The sequence below is a fragment of the Vombatus ursinus genome, unplaced genomic scaffold, assembly GCF_900497805.2.
Source record: "Vombatus ursinus unplaced genomic scaffold, bare-nosed wombat genome assembly UNPS02003292.1, whole genome shotgun sequence".
NCBI lineage: Eukaryota > Metazoa > Chordata > Mammalia > Diprotodontia > Vombatidae > Vombatus > Vombatus ursinus.
In genome coordinates this window covers 389019-411506 of record NW_020943070.1, presented here as the reverse complement: position 1 = coordinate 411506, position 22488 = coordinate 389019, and the positions used below count along the sequence as shown (strand labels likewise).

Sequence of the window (22488 nt, the reverse complement as noted above, 5' to 3'; positions counted from 1 at the left end):
CGCCCACGCCGCGGCGCCCCGCCCCTCGGCCGCCCGGCGACGTCACGACTCCGAGGTCGAAGGGCGCCCGCAGACGCCGGCAGGGGGGGAGGAGGCGAGGAGCCCCGATGACCTGCTGCGCATGTGCACCAGCGCCCTCCGCGAATCCTCCCGAAACCGTTGGGGCGGGGGGCGGGACAGGCGGGACAGGCGGGACAGGCAGGACCTACGCCTCCTCCCCCCCCCGCCCTTCGAGAGGGGCCGGGACCAGTGCTGTAGCGCTTGGGGAAGGCTTACTGCGCATGGCCAGCACCACCTGCCCGTTTTCAGTTAAGATCATGGTGGGGTTTGCGGGGGGGGGTCCTCCAAAGAAGGAACTACTCTGCGAATGTGCTATTATCGGGCAGCTAGTGCCGGGCCTGGAGGCAGGAAGACTTCTCTTCCTGACTTCAGATCTGGCCTCAGACACTAGCTTGTGACTCCGGACAAGTCACTTCACCCTGTTTGCCTCAGTTTCCTCATCTGTAAAATGAGCCGGAGAAGGAAATAGCGAACCACTCCAGTATCTTCACCAAGAAAAGCCCAAACGCGAGTCAGACAGGACAGAAAAACCGCTGGACACTGTGATACAACCAAGAGGCGGTGCCGGGAAGCCGAGGGGAGGGGAACAAGGGAGCGAGGATCGGATTGCGCAGGTGCAGTGCTGCCCCCAGCCCAACCTGGAAACCGCGGGGGCGGGGCCTCGTGATTTCCTTGCGGCTGCGAGCGATGTGTAGAGCTTTGTGCGCATGCGCATGACAACTTTTTTTCCCCCCACGCCTGCGAAGGGGGTGGTGCTCTGCCCGGAAGAAGGTCGCACACGTAGTGGGAGAGCGAGAGGCGAAGATACTTTCTGCGCATGCGCTCTACGCTCGTTTGGCATTTCACGCAGCCTTGGAGTGGGTGAAACTGTGGCTTTAGGGAAAGCGTAGGCGTTGACATTCTCGCCCACTCCCTCCTCTCTCCAGTTACTTTGTATTTATTTTGCATCTATCTGGAATGTAGTCTATATCCATATCTCGATAGGAATGTTTGTATTCTCAGTGTTCATGAGCCACAGTGCTGAGTACAACGTAGTTAAGTCGTTATCTCTACGTGATCTCATTCCAGGTCCAGCCTCTGTCCATTGCACCACCTACCGAGTACATCGTAGGTACTTAATAAGTGCTTGTACTTTGGGTCGCAGGATGGGGCGTTGTGCGCGTACCTTCTGCCCCTGTCTCACTTAATTCATTCATTCCTTCCTTATTAAGCGGCTCGTACAAGGTGAGGTACTAGGCTCTGAATTTAAATATGGGGGCTGCTTCTGTCCTCGAGGAGCGCTTGCATTTTTTTAAGAGTAGTAACACGTACACAGAAAAAGACATAGATACAAAGTAATTTTGTGGGGGAGGAGGACAGCTGTTAGCTGCGCCGATCAGGATAGGTTTCCTGTAGGAGTCGGCACTTGGCTGACCTTGAAGAAACGTAGAGATTTCAGGGTAGGTGAAGAGGGAGCGCATTCCAGGCCTCCGGTACTGCCTGTGCTAAGGAAAAGAGGAAGTCTTCTGGGAAGAGTGCGCTCCAACTTGGGGCTGCGTAGGAAGCGCGGCCGGGCCTTTCCCTCTGCGCATGTGCGCCACGCTACCCTTTGCCTAGACGTCCTCCCACCGACGCCTGAGAAGGGGCGGGGCTTTGGCTTCTCCTCCGGTCCTCAGCTTTGGTTGTTTGCATTAGAGATTGAGGAGGCGGGGGAGGAGGAGGGCTGCACGTGCGGACCGCGGTCAGGCGCTGCTGCGCGAGCCGATTGGATGACGGCGGGACCGCGCGCGTGCGCACTGGGGGTAAAGCGCTGCTGGAGTTTTCGTCTCGTCCGTCTTCGCGCTCAGTGCTGAAGCTTCGTTCTCAGTGCCCCGGGTAAGGGTGGGCGCGCGCTGGGCCCCCTCACTGGGCATGCGCCCCAGCCTCGTTTGCAAGCGTCAGCGAGCTGGCTGCCGCTGGGCTGGCAGGGCGGCCCCCTTCATCGCGGGGCCAAGTGTCAGGGTCCTGCTCGCGAAGGGCTGGGGCTTCCGCGGAGGCTCCTCTGCAGGGGAAGGGTGTCCGCCCCCGAAGCTGAGATGCTTTCCCCCAGAAAGGCCCTTGTGGCCTCCCCCCCCGTGTGTGTGTGTGTGTGTGTGTGAGAGTGAGTGGGGGTGGGGGTGAGTGGGGGTGTGAGTGGGAGTGAGTGGGGGTGGGGTGAGTGTGTGAGTGGGGGTGGGTGGGGGTGGGGTGAGTGGGTGAGTGGGGGTGGGGGTGAGTGTGTGTGTGAGTGGGGGTGAGTGGGGGTGGGGAGGATGGATGGGGGGGTTCCTCAGGCTCCCTTTTCTCTTACAGGACCACGAGGACCATGTCCGGCTGGGAGTCGTATTACAGAAACGAGGGCGAGGACGAGGAAGAGGAGCAGGACGAGGGGGCAGACGCGGAAGGTGAGCCTCTCGTGGGAGAAGCTGGCACAAGTCCTTCGATGCCGGGGTTCAGGAGCGGGGGGCGGCGTCTTAGAACAGATGCTTTTGTTTCTGCATCGCCCGGATTTCCCCCAAATGCTTCACCCTCCCAAAGAGCTATCCCCTTACAACAAATGAATTAATTTTTAAGAGAGGAAGAAAAAACCCACCAGAAAACCCCGACGTCGTGCGCACTATTCCACACTCGCGGACCCCCGCCTCTGCACAGGCCAGGTGTCTCACATTTCTTCTTTGGGGCTAAACTTGTTTTTTATAATTTTGCATCGTTTGGCTTTTATGGTCTTGTCCTTTTCTCTCTCCTTATTGTTGTGGTCAGTGTGTGTGTTGGTTTCCTGGTCCTGCTTGCTTGGTTTTACATCACAGCATGTCTTCTTTCCATGGTTCTCTTTCTACTTCCTAAAGGGAAAGGTTTCACCTCTCAGCTCTAGGGCAGTCCTTCTTACTCTCCTTCCTGGGGCGATCCTGTCCCCGCCATCCGGCTTCCTCTACAGCCTCCTGCCTGATAATGCCAAGTCTGGGAAAGTATTGTGAGAATTCCCAATCATAAAAGCCCTCAGAGTAAGGGGCCACCAAAGAAGGGAAAGTCTCACCCTGTACTTGGCCTGCCTCTTTTTTGACATTAACATTTCACTTCGTATCACGTTTATCTGTGCATTTTTTTTTTTTTTTTTTGCACAGTGCCTTTCCCTCAAGAAGGTGTGCAATAAATGATGTTTTGAATTGGGGCAATCAGAAAAGGCTTCCCTCCCCCCAAAGGGGTGCAATGACCAGAGTGGAAGGGCATTAAACCCCAATAAGACAGTTTTGCTCCTTGTAACTCTGCCTTGGGCCCAGCCTGGACCTGTTACATTTCCTTACCCACTGGTTCCTTTCTGCTGACCCTCAAGCTGGAGTCATGTCCTTTAAAAAAAAAAAAAGCCTCAGGCTAGACCTTGGATTCCATCTTTTAACTCCACAAATTACAAAGTGGTGTGAGCATGTTTTTTATGGTGTCTTCTCTTGGTGACATTTGTTGTAATTTGGCTTTTCTGTCTGACTGCCACACTGGTGCCTCCATGGGGGAAACATGATCAATGTGTAAAGTAGGTTCTGAAGAGCAGTTATACCCTTTGTACAGTGTAGACACTGTGTGCTCTACTCCTTTACCGATAAGTACTTCATGGAGCAAGGAAAGGGCCTAGATGAGCCATAAACAAAGTGGGAGCCCACCCCCCCATCCCATTGAGAGTGGATCTCCCACCCCTACCCCAGTTGTAACTTTACTTTCTGAGCCCTGAAGAAAGAGATTGGCTTAGATAATTTCTGAGGTCCTTTCTAGTACCAGAATTGTGTGATCTTTAAAAATAACCTTCTGAACCAGAAGGACTGGGCCAAGGGATGTATTGGGAGGCATATTTCATTTTGTTCAAGGAGGAAGAACTTAGAAACGTTAGAATCACCCAAGCATCAATTGGCAGCATTTATCTGACACCTGCTGTGTGCCCAGGTGATGTGCTGGAGCCACAGGTACACAAGGGAAGCCAGGGTGCTGCTTTGGCTGCTTCAGGAGCACTTAGAACCTGCAAGTGTGAAATGAGTAGATTTGGGAGGGAGATAAGACTACAGTGAGTTGAAAGTTACTCCCAAAGTCTTCTGTTAGGGATCATCTGTGACCCCAGGAGACATGCTATTACTGGTATTTAAGCCATTAAGGTCTTTTTTTTTTTTAATTAAAAAGAAACCATCTCAGTCTTTAACAGTTGCAATATAAATTCAAATTGTTTTTAAATATTTTCCCTTTGAAGGAAACTATAAGTATTCTGGACGGGACAGTTTGATTTTCTTAGTTGACGCCTCCAAGGCTATGTTTGAGCCCCAGGATGAAGATCAAGGAACTTCTTTTGACCTAACCATCCAGGTAAGGTTACCTTTTACATACAAACAAAGCTTAAACTCTGGAATGGCTGTGCTCGAAAAGCTGACATGATTTAATTAGCTAAATTAGTCATCTAGAGCATGAGATGCCCCTTTTTTTAAGGTTTTAGAATTCTGAATTTAATGAACACCCCAAAAAATTCCATATATAAAATGGTACAGAAAAAGAATCTTATATATGAAAATACATATCAGTTGCTTTCAAAGCTGTCCTCCTTGCCTGTTTCTGAACTTCAGTTATATATATATATTTTTTTTAAGCTTCAATAACTCCTTTCAGGGGTGACGCTATTGCTTGATTTCCTTTTCCTTCCCTTCCTCCCTGCCCAAAAAACGAAACAAAAACAGTCTGTGTAACAAATAAGCATAGTCAGGCAAAACATATCCACCTGTTTGCCAGGTCTCCAAAATTCTGCACCTTGGCATCATCTCGCCTCCCCCCAGGTTGGGAGCCCTCTGGAGTTGCAATTGATTACTGCATTGATAAACGTAATTGTTTTTATTATTTGGTGCATAGGCTATCTTTTTGTGTCATTTAAATATGATAAGATTTCTGCATGTATTGTAGATAATAAATTGCTCAATTCTCTTTTCGATACATTCTGGTAATCCTTCTTATTGAGGAGTTCAGTCTTTAAACATTTAAGAAATGTTAGATTTGACCAGTCTGCCATTTTTAGTTTGCTTTTTTTTGTCAGAAGGGAGCATAGACTTTCTTGTTTGAATTTTTTTCATATCAGATCAGCTCATGAAGGTTACAACCCTAGATGAGGCTTCCCACCTGTTTTTCTGTGGGATGGTTCCCATCCCTGATGTGTGTGTGTGGTATTTTACCACCAGCACCCTTTACTCACCCCACCTGTCTCCCTTACACATTTCACTGTCTGCCTGCCATTATCTCGAGGCATCAGCATTGGTGACCTCAGAGTCCTGTCCTGTGTTCTATCAGTGCCAGGTATGGTCCATCCCCTTTTCTCTCACATGGCTGCATACATCCTCATTCTAGCCATCATCATCATCTCTTAGCTGCACCGCCTAGCTTCTAGCCTCTCTTCATCGATGCATCCTCCACACCGAAGTCAAAATAATTGTCCAAAGGCACAGCCTTGGCCATGTCATTTTCCTGATCAGAACCCCTCCGGAGCTCCCATTGGCCTCTCAAGTAGCATATAAACACTTTGGCCTTCAAGGCCCTCCATGGGCTGGGTCATACTTATTTCATACCACTCCCCTTCATGTACTTTTCGTTCTAGCCAAACTCAACTTCTAGCCGTTACTGAAACTTAACATCTGTGTGTTTGGGGAAAAAAAAAATCACCCTGACCATTGAAATTTGCCCTCCTTACCCCTCCCTCTCATATTCTTGGTTTTCCTTACAGACTTAACTGGTGCTACCTACCCCTATATTTTATTGATGTCTTTTTTTTTTAAATGAGCTTTTTTTAATTAATTTATTTTGATTTATCAACAATCACATCCATATGCTTTTGAGTTTAAAATTTTTCTCCCCCTTCCTCCCCACCAGCCTCCCCAAGACGGCGCACAATCTGATGTAAGCTATACGTATACATTCCTATTAAACATATTTTCACATTAGTGATGTTGTAAGTAAGAATTAGAACCAATAGGAGGAGCCACCAGAAAGAGAAAACAAAACTCAACAGAAGAAAAAAAAATATAGCAAATAGTATGCTTCAGTCTGCTTTCAAACTCCATAGTTCTTTCTCTGGATGTGGACAGCGTTTTCCATCGTGAGGCTTTTGGAGATGTCTTAGATCCTTGTATTGCTGAGAAGGGTTAGGTCTATCAAAGTCTGTCATCGCACAACGTGACTGTCACTGTGTACGACGTTCTCCTGGTTCTGCTCACTTCACTCAGCATCAGTCCATACTGGTCTTTCCAGGTTTTTCTGAAGTCAGCCTGTTCATCATTTCTTACAGCACAATAGTATTCCATTACATTCATAGGCCACAGTTTGTTCAGCCATTCCCAAGTTGATGGGCATCCTCTCAATTTCCAATTCTTTGCCACCACAAAAAGAGCTGCTATGAATACTTTTGTATGTGTGGGTTGTCTTTTTTTTTCTTCAGTTCCCTTCCTGTTGAACCTTATGACGCTGAGAAAATCAGGTCACTAAAAAAGCTAATACAGTGGCTGTTATCTGACAAGGAAGGCATACGGTATTTTGCCCTAGTAGCCCCCCAGCTCTGCTGTGAAGGAGGGGGCGTGTTTCATCATTTGTTCTCTGGGGCCAGCACTGATTTTTTTTTTTCCCCCCTTTCTGGTCGCCTTTTTGGGATCTGTCATGTATGTCATTATAGTCATCCTGTGTAATTTCTCTTGGGACTGATGATTGCATCAGTTCTTACAGATGTCCCTGCGGTTCTCTAAATCCTCTAAAACTTTTGTCGTGGCTTACTGCACAGTAATATCATGTTTGTTTTGTGGTGCTTAGCTTTTCCTGCCTGTCTTCAGTCTGTGGACAACCACATTGGTTCCGGTGTTTTGCTGACAAAAAGAGTAATGTTTAAATGTTTTGGTGTATATTGGACCTTTTTTTCCCTGTCTTTGACTTCCTCGGGCCGTACGCTAGGTCAGTGGGAGTGGATGATTTCAGTATTTGTGTAATTCAGGTTCCGATCCCAACAGTCAGCCTGCTTCCCTGCTGCCGTCAGCACGACAGGACTCCATTCTGTCTGTCCGTCCACAGCTGCTCCGCCGTCCTCCATTCCCAGTGGTGGTCATCTCTAAGGACCAGGTGAAGCCTTAGAATTATTTTAGTTTGCATTTCTTTTACTGTTAACTATGTGGAGCGTTTTTCATACGCTCATTTATAGTTTGCAGATTTTCTTTTGGATGTCCTTTGAACATTTATCTATGTGGGAACGGCCCTTGATGCCTGCGATGTTTGTGTGGTGGATATCGGACCATTATCACTGACATCTGATGGAAATATTTTTCTTTGCTCTATCGTTTCTCTTGTGATTCTCTCTTCCTTGACTTTATTCACGCAAAAGCTTTTTCTTTATTTTTTCTTTTTTTTAATTAATTTTGATTTATCAACAATCACTTCCATACGCTTTTGAGTTTTCTCCCCCTTCCTCCCCACCACCCTCCCCAAGATGGCGCACGCAAAAGCTTTTGAAAATCTTTTGTAGTCAAAATTGTCTTTTTTTAAGACTTTGATGGTCTCTTCTCCCCTTTCTTTGGGTATGAATTCTCCACGTAGCTGCAGTTGTTAAAGGCGCTGGATCGCATCCTCTTCTCATTGTTCTTCTGGTGTGACCCTATACACTCAGGTTGTGGATCTGTTTTGAGTTTTTGGAGGCATGTGGCATTAGATGTTTGCCTCAGCCTGATTTCTGGCCATCACCTTTCCTGTTTTCCCTCAGTTCCTGTCAGACTGGGTGTCCTTCCCCCAGCAACAAGCTCAGGCTTTGCTGTGGATTGTTTGAAAGCCGACTGGACTTGTGCTCCTTGGTCACGGTCATGTGTACCCTTCCTGGTTCTGCCTCGCCGACCTGAAGGTTGGATGCCTCATGTAGCCTGTCTGTTCCAGAGCTGAGTTAGGTTTCTACAGGCTACGTAGTATGTGCTTCATTGGACCTGTTGTGTACATGATAGCATTTATTCAGTACTTTCAGATCTTTAGCTGAGAATTTGTGATCATTGATGAAAAATAGTAGAAGAACTTGGTGAATATGAACCTCTGTGCTCCACCCACCTGGCTTTTCATTAGGATTATACTTGAGAAGAGATTACATTTGGGACGATGACTTCATGAAGACCCAGTGTCTTTCCTGACCCTCGATTGCCTGTAAGCCTGGGCCAGTGACAGGAGGCTCCATAGACAGATGCCTGTTATTTCATCTTTAGGGTGTCTTCATGTCGAGACTGAGAATCACAGATTTGAGGAAGTTGTGTTTTTCTTGCAACCCTCGTAGGCTGGCTTTCTCTGGGAGTGGCAGCTTCAACCTGAAAGAGCTCTATCGTCTCTGTTCCCAGGAGTTTTCCTTTTGTATAAGGCTAATCTCACCAAGAGCAGACCCAGAGATGGGCAGGGGTCAACTTGATTTTGAGGAGAAGGTTGATTTTGGGATGTTGTATGGTGCTCTTAAGGACCACTCTTGGTGGGGAGAGGAGGAAGAGAAGTGGCGTGTGTGCGTGTGTGTGCGCGCGCGTGTGTGTGTACGTACGCACGTACGCATGCGTGCATGCTCTCAGGGGATATGGGTGGCTAGCCACTTGTTCGTCCCCTTTGTATTGCTGCTTTCTGGTAACCATGAGAAAATGATTTAAAAAAAAAGACAAATGGCCATTCTGTAGTAATAAAAGGGCTCTCTGAGGACCACGTGTGGTGTCGTGGGTGCCTGGAGCAGCTTGAGATGCTGGATGAGTCACAGGAGGGTGGGGTCCGCATGAAGCAGATCCCAGGAAAGATGAGGTAGAGATTGGGTCACCCCAAGTGGGCTGGAGCCCCAAGTGCTCTCATCCTTCGGCCCTCTGCCTTCGGGCTCACAGCGTGGGTGCTCGCGGCCTGTTACGCTCACTCTGGGCGGAGGAGCTGACAAACCACAGCCAGCCCAGGCATGGCTTAGCAGATGACAGGCAAAGTAGTCCACACTGGCCTTGCATTTTAGAATCTCAAAGAAATCTGGGGCCGTTGTCCCTCCTTCCCCCACCCCAGATCCATCGTCTCATTACCTAAGTGAAGAATGACTTCAGGTTCAAACAGCAGGGAGCACATTGCCTCCTGGAGCTCATAAAAGTCTGGGACGTGGGCCACGGCTGAAAAGCCAGCAGATTGATGGCTTTGTAATGGCCGTCTGAGCTAGACTCTCACTGGAACCAGGCTGTGCTGTGACTTTCTGATTATAGTAGACTTTGCCCTCCTGGGAAGAGGCTTGGGGCTAGTCTGGTTTGTGGCTCGTGCCACATGGATGTTTAGTCCAGGATTGTTGCTACCCTTTCCCTCCCTTCCATCTTACTAAGAGCTGCTCATGGTAAAGAAGGTGCCTAATTTGCTCTAGTCTGAGCTGCCCAGGAGGTGGTGGGCATCCGGGGAAGGCTGTGACCACATCTCAGGCTGCTGCAGATGCAGCCTACCTGCCCAGGGATGGGCTAGACCAGCCCCCCTCCCCCTGGGAGTCTGTGAAATATGGACTGTGCAGTGCCCCCAGCGACCCCCCAGCCAGGGGGATTCTTCCGTGATTGGTGTCTCTCCGTTTTGCTTCTCTCCCTCGAGCTCTGTACTTTTCTCCTGGTGTCCCCAGGGCTCAGCCGTGGGCTTTGCCTGTAGTAAGGGCCTAATGAGTGGATTGGAAGTGACTCTTCCTTGGTGTCCCCTCTCTGTGCTTTCCCTCAGTGCATCCAGAACGTGTACAGCAGCAAGATCATTAGCAGTGACCAAGACCTCCTGGCCGTGGTCTTCTACGGCACGGACAAAGACAAGAACTCGGTGAATTTCAGAAACGTTTACGTTCTCCATGAGCTGGACACCCCAGGTATGCCGCACTGAGATGGTCGCGGCTGTTTCTGCTCTGCGGGAGAATGGGAGGCACAGGGGCTCTGAGGACCTGGGTTCAAAGGCTGAGTGCTGCTGTGCTGGGGCTCTCGGGGCCTCGGCTCCCCACTCTGCACTAGGTGATGAGATGAGTGAGGTTCTTTCCAGCTGTAAATCCTACTCCAGGTCATCCGTGTCTGAACCGGAGGGGTGAAGGATGCGAACAAGTTGGGTGTCCTGCCTTTGATAGGATTCTGTGTCCCCTTTTCAAAGCGAATCCTCGGACTCTCGGCATAGGATTTAAGAGGGCCTGGGCTTGGAGGAAGCAGCCTGCCCCTTGAGAGCAGGCATCGGCTGTACCCGAGACCCTGCTCACACAGGGTGTGTGCCCTGTTACCTCGGGGCTGCCCGCCTTTTCCTTTTCTGTTGATCTCTTCCTTTTGGCCCCCACTCCTAGGTGCAAAACGAATACTTGAGCTTGACCAGTTTAAGGGAAAGCAAGGAGAGAAACGCTTCCAGGAGCTGATTGGCCAGGGCTCAGACTATTCCCTGAGCGAGGCCCTCTGGGTCTGTGCCAATCTCTTCAGCGGGGTCCGGCTGAAGATGAGCCACAAGCGCATCATGCTCTTCACCAATGACGACGACCCCCACGGCAGCGACAGTGCCAAGGCCAGTCGGGCCAAGACTAAAGCCAGTGACCTCCGGGACACAGGTGGGTGAAGCCGCTGAGGTCTGGGGCGTGGGAGGTGAGCGTGTGGAAATGGCCACCACTGGCAGGCCCAGCATGTAGAGGATTGGGTTCAATGAGAGCATTTGTTTCTATGCTTTAGAGAGATGACAGGTAAAAGTCCTGCGTTTCAGCATTGGGGGATCGGAGGTCTCTGTTGCAGGAGGAATTTCTCAGCAGCGTTTATTAAGTACCAGCTGTGTGCTGGACATGGAACTTGGTTCTGGAGATACCAACGCAAAAAAATGAAAACCTCCCTGCCCTCCAGGAGCTTCCACACCCAGTCTGTTAGGCTGCTCTGCCTGCAGGGCAGATTGTGCTCAGAGCGGTCCTCTCCAGGGCTCTCCCGCCTCACTGCTTAAGGCAGCCCTTTAAAAAGCAGAGTTGAGGTTAGTGGCAGAAGTGGGGTTATGGGGGGCCGGTATTAATCTCCCTCACCACTTCCTTCTGCTCTGCCACCAGGTATCTTCCTCGACCTTATGAACCTGAAGAAGCCTGGGGGGTTTGACATTTCCTTGTTCTACAGGGACATCATCACCCTAGCCGAGGACGAGGAACTCGGGGTTCACTTTGAGGAGTCAGGCAAGCTGGAGGACCTCCTGAGGAAGGTTCGGGCCAAGGAGACCAGGAAACGCTCTCTGGCCAGGTGAGCCCGCAGACAGCCCCAGAGGTTTTCCGTCTCTGCTGGCCGTTTGTGCTGGGTCATCTTGTGGTCAGCCCGTAGCCCGTCTGTGACAGAAACATTCTCTTTGAGTCTCGTGGTTTGCTGTTCTTGTTGGGTGGGCCAAGGAGGCATTTCTCCTTCCTGTGCGAAAGAAGCCAGTCTCCTGTTGTGTTAGGCCCAATACAGACCTTGCTGATCACCTTCCCTCTCTCGGGGGACCTTGAAGGCAACCTGAAGTGGCCATTCCATTGACCAGGTTTTGCAGAGGTCTTTGCTGCTGTTGGAGGCCTCTCCTCCTGCCTCCCTGCTCGCACTTGCCATTAGCTCTGGGCCGGGGTTTCTGGGCATCAGACTTTAGAAGGTTGTTGGGAGAGAGTGCAGGGGCTTCCTGGCAATTCTGTGAGCTTTGGGGGTGCCTCTGAACTTCTCCATGGCCAGGTCTGTGTTTCCTCTGCGCCATCTGCCCTCTCCAGACTCTGGCCTTGGAGCAGAACGACAGCGGTGGTCTGTCTCTCTCTTTTTCTTTCATAAAAGGTAGAAGTGAGGCGTGAAGAACTGCAGAATGAAAAAGGTAGATTTGGTGTGGGTGCAGGGGCTTGGGGCACCTTTCATTCTCTCTCGCCTAACTCTGGTCTGTGATGTTTTCACTGGAGAGTCCATACCTGGTTACCTAGAACCCTCCAGATGTGGAGGGCCTCTTCCCGAGAGCACACCGCTCACCAGGCTTCCAGGGAAGGCTAGACTCCAGATCTCCTCCCGGGCATAATGACACTCCCAGCGCTGTTGCACCGGGCTGGTTCCAGAGCTCTTTTCTTCACAGCCCAGGGAAGGTTCACTTTAGTGTCAAACCTGTTTTAGAGATGAGAAGACTGAGGTTATGTGAACTGCCCAAAGCTCCTAGGTCTCAGGATTTGAACTCAGGTCCTGTGCCTTATAGTTTTGTCCTTTTGCCTCTGCATCATGTTGCCTTGAAGCATCTTCTCTTGGAAGTTAGTCCTCCATGTAGGAACAAGCCTGGCAGGAGCTTCACTGTTCTGGGAAGTGCCATGTTTAAAATGGGCTCCCCAAAAATGCCCCCAGCAGAGCACTGTCCACACTTGGTGCAGAGCTGGTGAGTGGGATGGGACCCAGGCGGAGTTACCAAGGAGAAACCCTACCACTTTCTTAACATGAGACGGGGTGCCCAGGTGCATGGAACGATTGGGCCTGGAGCCAGGAAGGTCTGAGTTCAAATCCTGCCTCAGATACTTCCTAGCTGGGTAGCCCTGGGTAAGTTACTGAACCTCTGCCTCAGTTCCCCCATCTGTAAAATGGAGATCATAATGGCACTTACCTCCCAGGGTGGTTGTGAGGATCAAATGAGTAAATCAGCTTACAAATCTTAAAATGATGCCGATAAGCTAGCTGCTATTATCCTTATTTTTATCATTAAGTCCTTTCTGGCTCTGCTTTTTCTCCTCAGGCTGAAGCTGAAGCTGGGCAGGGATGTGGCCCTGACTGTTGGCATTTTTAACATGGTCCAGAAGGCCTTCAAGCCTCCTCCCATCAGGCTTTACCGGGAAACAAACGAACAGGTGAAAACCAAGACCCGAACGTTTAGCGTGGACACTGGCAGCTTGCTTCTTCCCAGTGACACCAAGAGGGCCCAGGTAACTCCTTCGTGCTTCTGGGGTGTTTGTTGCGGTGGGGTGCGGGGATTGGGTTAAGTGACTTGCCCAGGGTCACACAGCTAGTAAGCGTCAAGTGTTTGGTCTGAGGCTGGATTTGAACTCAGGTCCTCCTGACTTCAGGGCCGGTGCTTTATCCACTGAGCCACCTAGCTGCCTCTTTTTCTCTTCTTTTTAAAAGAAAAAAAAAAAACACCAAAATCCTCGAACAAACATGCACAGTCAGGGAAAACGAATCCCCGTGTTCTCCATGCCCTACACAGCATGTCTCCTCCATCCCAAATCCACCTTGTTCTAGCCGAGCTATAAAAATGAGATCTAGTCCCTGGAGTCATGTTGTCTCGGGGTAGGGGAGCACGTGCTGGAGCGCTGATATTCAGAGAGCTGGCGTCTCTCAGCAGGGCACCGAAGATCTTCACTGTCCTCCGGTGCAACCACCTCGCTCTCACCAAGGTGTTGAACGGGGCCATTCCTTTGTCTTCGTAACCCCAGTGTCTGGCAGCAGTGCTTTGCACCCCCCCCCCCCCCCCCCCAACCCCGTCTATGTTGAATCAAATCCGAGTTTTCAGGCATCTCCACTGGAGATGGCCTCCCAGACCCTGAGCGGGTGTGGCTGTGCGAAGGTTAAAGCCCTCACACAGCTCACTTGAAGGACGAGGCCCTCGTGATCGTGTTTGGGGAGCAGGGCTCGGTACGGTCTGCTGGGGGAATACCACTCTGCCCAGCCCCCTTGACTCCTTGTGGTTTAACGTGGCCCGAAGGAGAGGCTGATGGCACAGGGCTGAGTGTAGAACAACTGCTTCTGGTCCTGGGGCCGTGTCCCTTTCCATCTCTTTGATCTGTGAAATAGGTTTGGGGACCTTGTAGTACAAAGATGAAAGAATGTTAAGTGGAATGTGGCCTTCCATAAGAGGAATGGGAGAGTATCTGGGATTTGGACAAATGCAGGCTGAGATAGGAATGAATCTGGGAGGACCAGTGCACGAGACCAAAACCAGGCCTTGTGTGGATTGGTGTCCGGGTGGTCAGCAGCAGCATAGGAGGAGGAGCAACCTTGGTCTTGGAGGAGACGGGCATCCCAGCGGCTGTCTCCGGTCCATTTATCTTCATTCCACAGGGGCCACTCTTTTTCAGAGCCAGAGGCAGGAAGGAGCCAGCTCATTCATGACATTATGTGGTTTTTTTTCCCCTACTTAATGGTATTTTATTTTTTCCAGTTACACGTAAAGATAGTTTTCAACATTCACTTTTATACTATTTTGAGTTCCAAATTTTTTTCTCCCTTCCCTCCCCAAGATGGCAAGCAATCTGATATAGGCTATACATGTGCAATCATATAAAATATATTTCCACATTAGTCGTGTTGTGAAAGAAGAAATAGAACAAAAGGGAAAAACCAGGAAGAAGAAAAAACAAGTGAAAATAGTGTGCTTCGATCTACATTCAGACTCCATAGTTCTTTCTCTGGATGTGGGTAGCACTTTCCATCATGAGGCCTTTGGAGATGTCTTAGATCCTTGTATTGCTGAGAAGGACCAAGTCTATCAGTGTTAGTCATCACACAACGTGGCTGTTACTGTGTACAACGTTCTCCTGGTTCTGTTCTCTTCACTCGGCATCAGTCCGTACAAGTCGTTCAGGTTTTTCTGAAGTCTGCCTGCTCATCATTTCTTATAGCACAGTAGTATTCCATTACATTCATAGACCACAACTTGGTCAGCCATTCCCCAACTGATGGGCATCCTCTCAATTTCCAATTCTTTGCCACCACAAAAAGAGCTGCTCTAAATACTTTTGTACATGTGGGTCCTTTTCCCATTTGGATAATCTCTTTGGGATATAGCCCCAGAAGTGCTATTGCTGGGTCAAAGGGTATGCAGTTTGATTGCCCTTTGGGCATGGTTCATGACATTATTTGATTCTGGGTTATTTCCTTTTATCTTAAGCACCTAAGAAAGCCTGTGCACATGAAGCTAAAGCAGGGTTTTCTTCAGTCATTTGCATTCTGGTTTCCGTTCCGAGCCACCCAAAGCTGGGGCCAGGTGAACTGAGCGTGGTTTGGGGTTTGATAATGGAGGAAGCGACCCACAGGCCTTGTCCTGCTTCTGGGCCTTCCCTCCCGAGGCCGCTCTTCTTTCAGATCTACGGAGGCCGTCAGATTGTGATGGAGAAGGAGGAGACGGAGGAGCTGAAGAGGTTTGATGAGCCCGGCTTGGTTCTGATTGGCTTCAAGCCTCTCTTTATGCTGAAGCAGCACCATTTCCTCAGGCCGTCTCTGTTTGCATACCCAGAGGAATCCCTGGTTAATGGTGAGTGAGGGGGTTGGACTGCCCACAAAGTCAGCCACAGGGGTTCTTGCCATTTTGGGGTCATGGGATTCCTAAATGAATGAAATAAAATAGATGGGCTTACAGAGGAAACCGATTGTGTTGAAATACAGTGATCAGAATAGTAAGAGAGCAAGGTCGTGGACTCCACGGAAGAGCACTGGGTTCATGCCTGCCACAATTCCAGGCACTCCTGATGAAATGTAGAGAGGTGATGGATTGAGAGGGCAGGTGGACGTACGTTTGATTTGGCCGTGGCCAGTGCAGGCCTTTGTTTTATTTAACTGCACGTGTTTGTTAACAGGGCTTTTATTTTCCTTTTTTCCCTCAATGCAGATGGGGTGGGGTAGGGTGGAGTGGGAATGAAAGAAGGCAGATTTTCATTGTCTGAAAACAATAAAATTTAATTACAAATTTTTTTAAAAGAACCCCTGGTTTACAGAGTGATCCAGGATTGTCGTCCTTCAGAGTGTGTTTGACCCTTTTGTTGTCAGGACCCAGGCTGGCCCTCCTTTCTGATGAGGGCAACGAGCCATTAAACCTGACGCCGTGGAGGCTCGTGCTGACGTGGACCCGGGTAGAGGAAACTGAGTTAACTAAGTCACTTTTTAAAAAATTTTTTTTTAATTCTCAAATGTTCACTTGTTTCCCTCCCTCCTCTGCCCGGGTGAAGCCCTTCTCGCGGCGATGTCCCGAGCGACCAGAAAAGTGTGCCTGACTCTGCTCTTGTGGGCCAGGGGGTGGTGCCCAGCTCTGAGCGGGGTTCTCCAGCCTTCCCACGTTGTGTATCTTTATACTGTTGTTACTTTATTAGTTTTTAGTTGTCTGTTTTTTGCAGCATTTCAGACAAGGCTTCCCAAACTACTCATAAACTCATTCTGGGGGTTTCCCTACCTTGCCCTCTACCCTGGAATACTAATTTTAAATACATCATTGTTGGGGAGAGAGGTGGAAGATGCATTTATTGAGCACCTCCTACTTGCCAGGCACTATGCTAATGTGCGTGTTACACATATCTCAAAATCCTTGTGACAACCCTGGGAGATAAATGCTGTTATTACCCCCATTTTGCAGATGAGAAAACTGAGGCAGACAGCGGTGAAGTGACTTGCTCAGGTTCCCTCAGTTATTAAGTGCCTGAGGCCAGATTTGAACTCATTTCTTCCTGACTCCTGGCCCAGTTGCCTAGGAGCACAGCTGTGCAAATCCTTTGAAATCTTGACCTTTAGGGCTTTTCCTCCCCAGGAAGTACAACACTGTTCACTGCTTTACTCACCAAGTGCCTAGAGAAGGAGGTGTTGGCACTGTGCAGGTACACCCCCCGCCACAATAGCCCCCCATACTTCGTGGCCCTGGTGCCTCAGGAGGAGGAGCTAGATGCCCAGAGAGTCCAGGTGGCGCCTCCAGGTAAGCAGACATGACACCCCCAGCCCCTGTGCCTTCCCTGTGGCTGGTCTGGCCAAGGTGCTTGGCACGTGGCTCTCCACCTTGCCTGGGATGTTCTGGGCAGACTACATTTGGGACCCTGCTTTGTATGCCTGTAGGCTTTCAGCTCGTCTTCCTGCCCTATGCTGATGACAAATGGAAGGTGCCCTTCACTGAGAAAGTCACCGCCAACCCGGAGCAGGTGGACAAGATGAAGGCGATCGTGCAGAAACTGCGCTTCAAGTACCGGTGAGCGAGGGCCGCCTCGAGAGAGGAGCGGTGCATGGGCAGAGGGCAGAAGCGGAGGACCCGTGGGGGCCGGCCTGGCCGTGATGGACCATGTAGCCCTCACTGAGGCAGTGCCCAGCAGGCAGAGCTTGGGAACCTGGGGGTCCCTGGGAGGGATGTCTTCCAGGTCGTTTTCTTGTCACTTTGGAGAAGCCACGTAAACAAATGAGTGACTTGGGAAGCGCGGGGGTTGTCTAGGGGCCATTGCTGCCCCCCGTGTTGAGCAGAGTTGTGGGGTCCTTGCAGAGAAGGACAGCAATGCCCCAAGCTCCTGCCAGCGGTCCAGGCCTCGCTGCTGCTGCTGCTGTTAGCGGGGCTTGGATTTCCTTTAGAACATAAACATAGATGGTTAGTGCCAGGGGTCGAGTATGAGAGTGCAGAGTCTGGGCCATCTCGGGCCAAGGGTCTGACTTTTCAGCCTTGGCCCCTTAAACACCGCTGCAGATGGGAGTGGGGTGCCTCCACGCCGCCTGCCCACCTCCGATCCTCTGCCCCTCCTGTCCATGTGGGCCTGGCTGGGCTCTCGAGGCCGCCTCGCTGGTGCCCAGATGGGAGGGATTGGCTTGCTTGGGGTCACATAGGGATTAAGTGGCACTTCTGCCTGCTTGCATCGGGGGTGTCTGGGGGGCATCTCCCCCCTTCCCCACACTGGCGCCTGTGCCGCCCACCCCCAACAAGACCTGAGGGCTGGATGCAGCTGGGTGCGCTTGTGCACTGGCCCTAGTCTCTGCTCATCGTGGCCTGCGGCTGGGCTTTGGCTTCTAGGAGCGACAGCTTTGAGAACCCCGTGCTGCAGCAGCATTTCAGAAACCTGGAGGCCTTGGCCCTGGACCTGATGGAGCCTGAGCACGTGCCAGACCTCACACGTAAGGCGCTGTGCTCCCACGTGGGGAGGCTCTGAGCGGGGTTTTGTGATGCTTGCTGTGGGATCCCCCCATGAGCAGAGTGGCCTCTGCCAGGGGACTGAGGGAAGGGGCTGGAGAGGGGGCCGGGGGTTCCCTCGTCTGTCTCCAGGCCTCCCCTGCGGGATGCTCGTTCTGGTAAAAGAGTCCGTGGCTACAGAAACACACAGCCTTTGGCTGGTGAGGGAGGCGTTCCCGTGTTCTATCCAGCCCTTCGGCACCTGGGGCAGTCATTTTTCCTGCCTGGACTCCCTCACCTTTAAGACGAGATGCCATCTGTAGTCATGCCCAACTCGCGCTCAAGGCCGTCTCCCCGAGTCTGCCTTTTGCCCCTTGGGTTCCGATAATAGTTCATGTACCCTGTGTGTTTGCGTATTGTCCTTCTTCTAAGAGTACGAGCTGTTTGAAGGTGGGCCTTGGTTCTGCTCTTTTGGCCCCTGGGCATGTAGCACACAGTGCATGCAGTAGTCACTTAATATTTACTGGTTGAGTGACTGTCTAAAGTGGCGATGTAGGGTAGACAGAACCGTTGAATCGGACCATTCACCTTGGAGTCGGAGGATTTAGAATTAGATGAGGCTTCTGACACCCTCTGGTTTAGCCCCTTCGTTTTACAGATGGGGGAGCAGGGCCCGCTGCAGGGACGCAGCCTCAGCCGGGCCTAAGTCCGTGCTGCCCTTGGGCAGCCGAAGAGAGCGCGCTGCCTCGGGAGAGGGCTGTGGTTTGCAGGCCCGTGTCTTACCTCCCTGGCCTCGGCTTCCTCTTCCCTGTAAGAGACGCCATTGTGTGCACAACCTGTGATGTGCTGAGGGTCACACCAGGTGATGTCGGACATCCTCTGCTTGGTGCTCAGCTGTCCAGGGCTGGATGAAGGTCAGCCTTCGGGGACGGTGGGCAGAGCAGGCCTTGCCGGTCTGGCCCCGAGTGGAGGAGCTGCTTCCTCTGTGGTCATGGCCATAACGCTTCCTGGGGGGATGACCACGGAACGCTAGCTGTTGCTCTCTGACTCTACCCAGGGCAGATTTGCAACTGAGTCACGGAGACTTTGGGGCTGGCTTGAAAACATAAATGCTTTTATTTTTTGTTCGGGGCTCCGGTTTGTGAAGCCCCTCGATGGGTGGGTTGGGTGATGTCCTAGCCCAGTGCCCCCCCTCAGATGACCCAGGGGCAAACTAGAAGGCTCTGTGTGTAGGCCCCCAGGGAGCTCTGGTCCCACCAAGCCCAGAGGCTTGCACAGTGCTGCTCCACTTGCTCAGGGGGAAGGGCTGCCTGCACCAGTCAGATCCCAGTGCCCTGCGTAGTGATGGGGCCATCTTGGCTGTGACCTTAGGGATGGCCCAGCTCCCCTCACTTTGTAGAAGTGCCTCCCGTTAATAGAGGTGTACGGCTGCACCTTCCCTCACTTGGTGCTCAGTCCAGCCCTGAAAAGGGACAGCGGAAGAATCCAGACATCAGGGTATGGTGCATCGCACTGTGACTGTCCAAAGGCCTGGTTTCTAAGTATGGCTTCACCACTTACTTACCTTGGGCGAATCACACCACCTTTCCTGGCTTTAGTTTCCCTGTCTTTGAAATGAAGGGCTTGGACCAGTGTAGAGGGGCAAGGCAGGGTCTGGAATCACATCCTGCCCCCCCACAGGCCTTGTCACTTTGGGCCCCAGGTTCTCCCCTGTTCAAGGAGGGCATCGATTAGCAGGTTTCTGAGGTCCCTCTGCCCTCCAGCTCGGCGCCATTGGGCTCCCAGGCCACTGTCCTGTCTTCCCACCACCGCCCTCTATTCTTGCAGTGCCCAAGATTGAAGCCATGGATCTCAGGCTGGGCAGCCTGGTGGAGGAGTTCAAGGAGCTGGTCTACCCCCCCGACTACAACCCGGAGAAGGCAGCGAAGAGGAAAACAGGTGAGGTCTGGTGGCTGGCCCCTCACCCAAGGGGCTGCTCTGCTCTTGCCTTATCAGCCCTCAGAGGTCAGTTAAGGTTGGGAGACTGACAGAAAACCAAGAGGGGGGCAGTGACTGAGGGAGGGCGCACTGAGGGGTCAGTCTTGTTTGGCTCTGGTTGCCAGTCTTTGTCACAGAGAGAAGAGGTAGGTCTCCTCGTCCTCCTCCTCTTCAAGGGTCATCTGGGCTGCGTCCTGGGTCCACCTGCCTTCTTTGCTTTCCCAAAGGCCTCATTTCTTCCTGAGCGCCACTGCTCTGGCGCTGGCTGCCTGGGGGGTCATCTGCAGCTGCCTTAGGTTGTAATCACCTCTGCCCACCCGTGTGTTCAAAACAGAGCTCGCCATTTCCTTTTTCTTCAGATTTCTCTCATTCTGTTGAAATGGGTCACCCTCGGCTTTCTCTTCTCTCTCCTCCCATCCAGGCTTCTGGTCAGTCCCCCTCTAACATAGCTTCTCCCTAACTGGTCTCTATTCTCTTCCTGCAATCCTTCCCCCACAAAGCTGCCAAAATCATCTTTAAACGCACCAGTCTGGTCATCTGCCTCCCCGGCTCAGAAAGTTTCATTGACTCCCTTTGCCTTCAGCTGATGCTCTGAGCCGTCACACTCTGCCTTCAGCCTCCTTCCTATATTCTTTCATGCCCTCTGTCCCAGCCAGATTGGCTGCCGAGAGTCCCACTGATGCCCTCCCCTCGGCCTGCTTGGAGGCTTAGCCTGTGGCCTGACTGTGCCCGCTGCCTGATTATGTGTGAGGTCGGCTGTTTGCCTGTTGTGCCCTCCCCCCAGAGAGTGCTCCTTAGGCTGTTTTTCCCCTCGAACGATGTGTCCCGAGCCCCACACCTTGCACATTGCTTTGTCCTGACCTCTGATTTCTCTCATTGGGGTAAACTGTTCACTGAGGAAGCCCCTTTACCTGTACAGATCGCAGCTGCTCTGCAGAGGTTTCTGGGCCCCTGAGGGCTCGTACAGGCAGTCTGGGCCAGAGGTTCCTGGGACTGGACCCCAGGCCCGGCACCACCCCCTGCAGGCATCCTCAGGTCTCCTGCATTGTGTGAATGCCTGGCCCACATGCCGGGCAGGCTTCCTCCCATCCACCTGCTCTCTCATCTTTTGCAGTGTGACCCTCACTCCCACCTTTCAAACACTGCTCTTGAGGATCACCAGGGATAGGTCGGAGATGTGGCCCCCACTGTGCTGCAGAGGCGGTTTCAAGGCCAAATTTCCCTTTTATATTCCAGAAGAAAAACCTCGTGGAACTGATTTTTCTTATGTGATCCAGTAGAATGTAATTTCCTCAAGGGCATAGACTGTTTTGTCCCCAAACCTAGCACAGTGCCTGGCACATAGTAGGTGCTGTTTTTAAAAGCTTTTTGAATTAAATTTCTTGAAATATAATTGACTGTTTCCTCAGATTTTTCTGGGAGACCAATAGTTCAGGTTTGTGTCTGAGCTTGAAATAATTTAGTTTGAATTCACATGTAGCCCTTCAGTCTTCTATCTGATGATTTATTAGCACAGCCGAGATAAGGGTGGGGTGGTCCTTTCATGGAGAGGGGGGTGGGGGCCTTTGTCCTTCCAGTTCGGTGCTGGGCACACAGTAGGTGCTTAAAGAATGCTGTTGGCTGGCTCCTTGCTCTAAACCCCATGAGCCTACACAACTCTGCCACCTAGCTGACATTCTGGCCTAGTGGGAGAATCCCAGGTCAGTTTTATAAAATGTTCCCTCGAGGCCTTTTTTCCCCCTCACCTTTCCTCAAAACCTCTCCTGTAACCCTTTTCCCCTCCCCCCATCTGGTCTGGGGGCTTCTTTAGAGGCTCAAGAACCCCTCTGCTTCCCATTGCTCCTCAGGTGAAAGGCAAACAGAACTCCTCCAGGGGATGCTGTTCAGTGTCGCCCCAAGCTTTCCCTGCAGCTGAATGACCACGTGCTGACCCTCGTGACATTTCTGGCCAGTCCCACCTGCCCCCCCCCCCCCCTGCTTGTTGCCTCTCCCCAAGTGAAGGTCAGCTGGCTCTTTCTCCTTGGCATTGCACACAGTACTGGCTCTAACGGAGGCTCCCAGCCGGGCTATGGCTCAGGTAGCATCCCTTCATTCTTTGCCTTTCTCATCAACAGATGGCGGTGGTCCTGGAGAGAAACAGCCCAAGCTGGAGCTGTCAGAGGACGAGCTCAGGGCCCACCTTCGGAAGGGGACCCTGGGCAAGCTCACGGTGCCCGTCCTCAAAGAGGCCTGCCGCGTGTACCGGCTCAAGGCCAGCAGCACCAAGAAGCAGGAGCTTTTGGACCTGCTGAAGCAGCATTTCCAGGAGGCCTGATGGGCCCAGGACCCTCATCCTTGCCCCTTGTTGTTTCAATAAAGAGAATTGCTTTTCTTTGGAACCAGATGGTGTCGGGGTTCTCTCCTACTCTTCACGAGTCATTGAAAGCATTTCCCTTTTCTCCCCTCGCTGCCGCTGCCGCTGCAGGGATCTAGACCCAGCCTTGGCCTTCTGAAAGAAATGGAGGCAGGGGAGTGCACAGAGCGGCCCCTTGTCTCCTCTGCAGAGGAGGGTGCCGTAATACCATCGGTTGGGAGGTCCCTCGCGGGGAGCACAGGCCCAGCCCTTGACCTTTCTAGTCCTAGGGGTGATCCCCC

General features: G+C 51.6%; 1 protein-coding gene across 3 annotated transcripts; it reads left to right on the top strand.

Moving 5' to 3' along the window:
• Positions 1 to 492: 492 nt before the first annotated feature.
• On the top strand, positions 493 to 22232 carry XRCC6 (X-ray repair cross complementing 6). Of its 3 annotated transcripts, XM_027871273.1 has the most exons (14): positions 493 to 674; positions 1129 to 1171; positions 2371 to 2462; positions 4286 to 4398; positions 9781 to 9919; positions 10376 to 10630; positions 11108 to 11291; positions 12772 to 12958; positions 15117 to 15285; positions 16549 to 16710; positions 16848 to 16977; positions 17782 to 17882; positions 19705 to 19815; positions 21969 to 22232. In XM_027871273.1, exons 3-14 carry the CDS (start codon positions 2384 to 2386, stop codon positions 22166 to 22168), a joined length of 1830 nt encoding a protein of 609 aa, XP_027727074.1. In that variant the 5' UTR covers positions 493 to 674; positions 1129 to 1171; positions 2371 to 2383; the 3' UTR covers positions 22169 to 22232. The 3 variants fall into 3 exon arrangements, with proteins under 3 accessions (XP_027727074.1, XP_027727060.1, XP_027727067.1); XM_027871259.1 differs by lacking the exon at positions 493 to 674 and having other exon boundaries at positions 1122 to 1171; XM_027871266.1 differs by lacking the exons at positions 493 to 674; positions 1129 to 1171 and adding an exon at positions 1841 to 1914.
• Positions 22233 to 22488: the final 256 nt, after the last annotated feature.

What these genes read in the sequence shown, in the direction of transcription:
- XRCC6 (XM_027871273.1), top strand. Translation starts at nt 2,384, where the DNA reads ATGTCCGGCTGGGAGTCGTATTACAGAAACGAGGGCGAGGACGAGGAA. An exon ending in CAGTGACCTCCGGGACACAG is followed by an intron (nt 10,631 to 11,107) that starts GTGGGTGAAGCC and finishes CTCTGCCACCAG; the next exon opens with GTATCTTCCTCGACCTTATG. An exon ending in AGGAAACGCTCTCTGGCCAG is followed by an intron (nt 11,292 to 12,771) that starts GTGAGCCCGCAG and finishes TTTTCTCCTCAG; the next exon opens with GCTGAAGCTGAAGCTGGGCA.